At 39.4% G+C, this 6,642-nt stretch overlaps 1 protein-coding gene across 1 annotated transcript in view; it reads left to right on the top strand.

Annotated features, from left to right (window-relative positions):
- Window positions 1-6,541: 6,541 nt before the first annotated feature.
- The window catches only part of LOTGIDRAFT_162009 (hypothetical protein), a gene marked incomplete at both ends in the record, with an annotated part of 1,446 nt that continues 1,345 nt past the window's right edge, over window positions 6,542-6,642 (top strand). The window contains one exon of the mRNA XM_009057945.1: window positions 6,542-6,590. Coding sequence (XP_009056193.1) covers window positions 6,542-6,590 — 49 coding nt within the window. The remainder of the gene's footprint in view (window positions 6,591-6,642) is intronic.

Here is a 6,642-nt window from a genome sequence, read left to right as displayed (position 1 = left end):
TGTCAATAGGTAATTGAGCATGACGACCAGACATAAGGTAGTATGGACTGTAACCAGTAGTCTCATTGACTGTACAATTGTATGCATGGGTTAAAGGTTTTATGTACTTCTGCCAATCTTGCTTTTGACTGTTATGGAGTGTACCTAGCATGCCTAAGAGAGTTCTATTGTAACGCTCAACAGGATTTCCCTGTGGATGGTAGGATGTCGTTCTCGATTTTTTTATAGCACCAAGTTTGCAAAGTTCAGAAATAATTTTAGACTCAAAGTCTTTACCTTGATCAGAATGGAGTCGTTCTGGCCAACCATAGTGTACAATTAGATTCTCCCACAAAGCATCAGCAACAGTTTTAGATGTTTGGTTCTTTGTAGGGATAGCAATAGCATACTTTGTAAAGTGATTAGTCAGGACAAGGACATCTTTTATTCCTTTGTTATCAGGCTCAATAGATAAGAAATCCATACATACCAATTGTAATGGATAGGTTGATATAATGGATTCCATTTCAGCTTAATCTCCAGAAGCTTTTCTGCGCATACAACGTTCACATTCTTTACACTTCTTATCGATGGATGCTGACATATAAGGCCAAAAGAAGCGTTGTCTGGCCAACCGTAAAGTAGATTGTGTACCAGAATGGCAGAGATCTTTATGGATACCAGTTAAAGCTTGGTTTCTATGACTAAGTGGAACCACCAGTTGTTGAAAGGTTAATCCTTTGGCATCAGTTACCATTCTATAAAGAACATCATTTACCAACCTGAATTTATCTAATTCACAGTAAAGTATCTTTAATCCTGGGTTAGCATTGGTAATCTGTTCTCTGGTTGGTTTAGTCTCAGATTTTACAAAGTTTTTGATTAGACAAATATCTGGATCGTTGGTTTGGTATTTATTCCATTCATGAACTGTAATACCAGTAGTGACAATTGATGAGTCATATCAGGTTTCTCCAATGAGTCTGGAACAGCAGTGTCCTTAGCAACTAGAGATTCTATAGCTGGCTGATGGAAACTTGAAACTGTATTTTCAATGGCAGATGCTCTATGCTCAGTCCTAGATTTCGAATTGGTTTTGTTGCAAGAATTCCATGACTGTTGATGACTGCATTGACTGAGTCACTAGGCAAGGAATGATCAATATCTGAGATTTTTGATTTAAGCCAATCAATACTCTTTAAAATGTTCTCATATTCACGATCACTCTGAGGTTGATCTTGTGGTCTTCTGCTCAAACCATCGGCATCATTATGATTTAGACCACGTCTGTATTTAATGTCAAAGTCATATACTGATAGGGAAGCTAGCCACCTAAATCCGGTTGCATCTAATTTGGCAAATGACAGGATATAAGTCAATGGATTGTTGTCGGTTACAACAGTAAATTTCCCTCCATATAGATAATCGTGGAACTTGTCGGTGACTGCCCACTTGAGGGCTAGAAATTCCTTCTTATGAGCAGCGTAGTTGTATTCACTTTTTGACAATCCCCGACTGGCATAGGCGATGACTCGTAGTTGTCCTTGTTGAACTTGATATAAACATGCACCTAAACCAATGTTACTTGCATCTGTATGTAGCAGGAAGGGAGAAGATAAATCAGCAAAACCAAGGACAGGAGCTGTTGTCAATTTATTTATGATAGTGTCAAAAGCCTCTTGACATGTTGAATTCCATTGACCATTGACCATCAATCAATGAATTCATACTAAGCACTGTTCTACCATTGAGCATATTATGACCTTTAAGTTTCTTCACAGTCTTAGGAGGCAAATAACCAGCAGTAAGATTGTTCAAAGGTTTAGTAATGTTGGCATAATTATCTACAAATTGACGTAAATAATCTGTAAATCCCAGGAAACATTTTAAGTCTCTTAGAGTCTTTGGTACTGGACAGATGGTTAATGCTGATTATTTATCTGGGTCTGGAGTAATACCATTTTCAGATACAATATGTCCTAGATGTTTAACATACTTTTGGAAAAAAGTACATTTTTTGTGATCTAATTTCAACCCGAAAGCACGAAGACGTTCTAATGTTTTAAACAATCTGTCTTCAACAGTTTGGATATCATGACCATGAACGATAATGTCATCCAAATAAACCAAAAGTTCACGCATGTTCATATCTCCGACACATTTCTCCATCAAACGTTGGAAAGTTAATGGACTATTTGTCAAACCTTGGCTCATTCTCTCAAAATTGAATAGTCCAAAAGGGCACACGAATGCAGTTATATCCTTTGAATCTTCAGCCATGGGAATTTGGTGAAAACCCGTCTTTAGGTCCATAGTGACAAACCATGATGAGCCATGCAGAGCTGTGAAAATGTCAGAGATCTTTGGAATTGGATAGACATCACGAATTGTTCTAAGATTAGTCCATGCATAGTCTAAGTTTATTGTTCTTTTTCCTTACTAACACAATTGCACTTGTATAAGGACTGTTTGAAGGTTTGATGATGTCTGCATCTAACAGTGACTGAATGTGTCTACGTGCATCTTCAAAGTCTTTTGCAGGTATAGGCCTGGGCCTTTCTTTGATTGTTGGTCCAGCATTTAGTTTGATGGAATGTTCTACAGCATCTGTTTTACTAACATCAAATTCATGTTGGCAAAATACATCTGAAAACTGATGGAAGTCTTTTAGAAATTCTATCCTTATCTGCTTGAGGCAATTCAGGACCAAAGTCAAATTCTAGATCAGATGATTTTTGACATAGTTCTCGAAATAATCTAAAGGTGTTACTACCAATGATAACAGGAACTTCATGTGTGTAGGGTGTTTCGGGGCATACTAGAGCGTAAGTTGGCATAATAGAATCAACTCCAACCATTTCTTCGGGTAACCCTATATCTATTTGGATGAACCCATCAAGAGAAACTTTATGCCCACCAGCACCTTCAACTGCAAAAGTTTGGTCATTTATTGACTGTAGCACTTAAATGTTTATTATAAAATTCTTGAGTTATTGTTGTTACTTGGGAACCACTATCAAGCAATGTTTTGAACTTGCTAAAGGTGATTGGGTCCGAGTACGTTCCTCTACTGGGACCGCTTGGAGTTTAAACGTTGAAATACCAAATTTGGATTTTCAGGATTGTTACAGGTTCTCTTGATATGATCTAATTCACCACATTTGTAACAGAATCTTTTATTACCAGTGTTTGTTGAGTAAGAAGTTGGTTTTCCACCTTTCTTTGAGTCATGTGACTTATCACCATCAAGTCTTTTAGACAATGGACTGACCTAAGCTTGTAAAGTTTTAACGGTCTCCACAAGTGAAGAATTTGAAGAAGTATCCACTGACATTGAAGAGGAATTCGGCACCTTTTTCTTTGTAGAAATTGTTAAATCGAAATTTTCCTCCCCCCGTCTTACTTCTTTGATGAGAGTGTTTATTGGTAGTGGCACGGTTCCAATAAATGTGGAATGGAGGTATTGTTTTACTTCATTACATCCACATGATGAAATGAAATGGTTTAATATAGTTTCATCAACTTGACCCGGTTGAAGACCACCGTGTCTCTTTACTTTGGCAATTTTGACACTAAGGCGTTGCAGGTATAGAGAACAAGATTCGTTGGGTTCCCTCTTTAAGGAGAAAAATTACAGGTAGAGCCGTGAAGTTCTTCTAGCTCCTTGAGAATTTCTGCAGATGTCACTTGGTCACCTAAAGATCTGATAATGTCAATTGCAGGCGAATGTAAACTGGATAATAACTAATGTTTCTTTGACTTTTCAGATATATTTGAATCCTCCAGAATTATTTCTGCTTGACGTGACCATTCAGAAAAATCTGACTTCTGTAATCCAGAAAAGTGTTTTAATCTTACATTGTTCATCATTAAATGTTCAAACTGTGCAAGGCTATAACAGAAGTTGAATCTGGTGCCGCAGCTGCAGCCATATTTTGATTATTCTGTCCACCATGATCTTCTTGAGGCGTTCCATTTTGTTCTTCATTTACATCTTGATTGATGCTCTGAGATGGTGGAGTGTTACCTGTAGAAGACATCTTCTCTTGACTACTAAGTACTATCTTTTGCTGGCTATCCCAGACAAGCCCCCTTGTAACCTTGTGCCTCTAAATATGTGTGTTTAGTTGTTGTTTCTGTATATACCAGGAAAATTACATATAAAAGTTAAAAGTATATGATGGCTACACTATTCATGGAGATTATCCATTGGAACTTTTACTTCGAGGTCTGAAGCACCACTTGGGTGTGGCACAAACTCCTGTTACAGCTATTACCCAGCAGATTTTTTACTGGCTATCAAATCTGTTCTGGATTTTCGATCCTTATTGCATCATTCATTTTGATGTGCCTGTCTTATTGCTTTTTATGGTCTTTTACGACCATCAAATGTTGCCGTGAAAAACACTTTTAACCCATCTACAGTTTTATTGCCTCAATAATGACCTTTGCCCAGTTGCTGCTTTGCGAACAATGCTTGCATTCCGTCCTCCCTAGACAGCTTTTAGCCCTTTACTTGTGCTAGATAATGATCAAGCTTTTAACTATAAATTTTTCTTGCAAACATTAGAGGCCGCCTTATTACAGACGAAGGTTCAATCGCATCACATTAAAGGTCACTCCTTTCGCAATAGGACAAGGGTCGAGTGATGCTGTACATCGCTACTTAGATCCCCAATTTGAACAAAAACTTAAGGTTATGACCGACTTCGGTTTTTCCCTGTGTTCTCACACCTAAACAAACATTTTTAACTGTTTGTAATCAATATATCATAATCTGAGGAGCTTGGGCCTTTATGTCATATTTATGTTTACCTTTTTCATCTTTATCATGAATCTGTTATTATTTATGTTATATGATTTCATTATGTTTTCATTTCCCGATTAGAATGTATGTGCCAACTTATCACTGCCTGATTACTTAAACGTACAAGTATTAAAGTGGTAATTTATGTAAACTAGTGTCCAAAAGAAACGATACCACCTGTTTGCAACGACATAAAAGAAAAACTAAACAATGCAGAAGTTTAGGATTGGTGTTATGCTTTTGAGAAATCCTTTCACAACATCTGTACAAAAATTTCATTTCAATAAAATCTGTACAACCAATATGTCAAGCCTTTAAAGATGGGTGGGGTCGAAAAAAGGACATTTCGTTAGAGCACTGATCACAGAAACAACGGGAAATGTCACACCACACGTCACAAAGTCAAGTCAGTAGCGGGTATGTCCACCGTGAGCATCAATACATGCCAGAACACGCCTACGGAATGATGCCGTCAAACGTCTGATGACGTTGGGAGTGATGCATTGCCATTCCTCGAGGAGACATCGTTCCAAGTCCTGGACGTTGACTGGAGGCACACGGCGACGTCGGATTGGCCGATCGAGGTGGTCCCATAAGTGCTCGATGGGATTCATGTCCGGTGAACATGCGGGCCATGGCAAAACCTGTACGTTGGCGTTGGCAAGGAAGTTCTGTGTCAATCTTGCTGTGTGTGGCCTTGCATTGTCATGTTGGAAAAGGAGTCAACGAGGCTGTTGCTGAATATAGGGTACCACAACAGGCCGTAGGATGTCATCAATATAACGCTGTGCATTCAGGTTTCCACGAATTATGACAAGCCTCGTTTTGACGTCACCACATATGCCACCCCAAATCATTAACCCTCCACCTCCAAACGGCCGGATCTGTTGGATACAGTTAGGCGCCAAACGTTCACCAAATCGTTAGTATACACGCTGCCGTCCATGGTTTTTGAAGATGAGGAATCTGCTCTCATCAGAGAACATAACACGTGCCCAGTCCCGCCGTTGAAAACGTCGAACTCGCCTGGTCCAGATCAGTCTCTTGTTCCGGTGTCGAGGCGTCAGGAGCGGTCCGCGGTAGGGATGACGTGGCCAGATACCATACTGCCGTAGTCTCCTGTAGATGGTCTGTCGACTGATCCTGTGTCCCAGTGCTGTAGCCGCCGTGGACGTCGCTGTTACGGTGCGGTTCCTCGGGTGTAATACCCAGATGTAACAATCTTCACGGGGCGTGGTTACTCGTGGTCTTCCACTCCTGAGCCTGTCTGACGTCTGACCTGTCTGGCGAAGTCGACGTGTGTCGCACCTTGTTGGACCATTCCAACGGCTCTCTCTCTCTCGATGGCTGTCAAACGTGGCATATCTTGTGTTCTTTTTGTTGCTGTGATATCAACGTGTCTGATCAGCCATTTTATACAGTTTTTATGCACATGCTAGAGAGGGAAATGTCACTTTCACGAAATTTACGTTTTTTCCCGGAAGTGATCACGTGTTCCCGGTATTTTTATCGACTATGCTGTGTTTGGGATGTGCAATACGAATTGGCATGTTTTCATATTAGACAATTCACTTAGTAAGAAACAATTTTGAAAATAAGTTGGTTTCGTTTCTTTTGGACACTAGTTTACAATATAAATTATATTTTGGTAGATACGTTTTGATCACTTAGGCTTACATACGTTACGTATTATACAAGTGCTATTTCACAGGTGGTTACATACTAGCGGGCAAAACAATAACTTCCGTTAGCAGCATGGCGTTGCAGCTTACTTTAGTAGTATTACTAGCAGTTCAGGCTACATGTTAACTTTGACATTCCAAATTGAAAAGGTGTCAATTGGCTGAAAAAATCAC

Source organism: Lottia gigantea (genome assembly GCF_000327385.1).
Source record: "Lottia gigantea unplaced genomic scaffold LOTGIsca_32, whole genome shotgun sequence".
In the NCBI taxonomy this organism is placed as follows: domain Eukaryota; kingdom Metazoa; phylum Mollusca; class Gastropoda; family Lottiidae; genus Lottia; species Lottia gigantea.
This window is presented reverse-complemented; position numbering and strand designations above follow the sequence as displayed.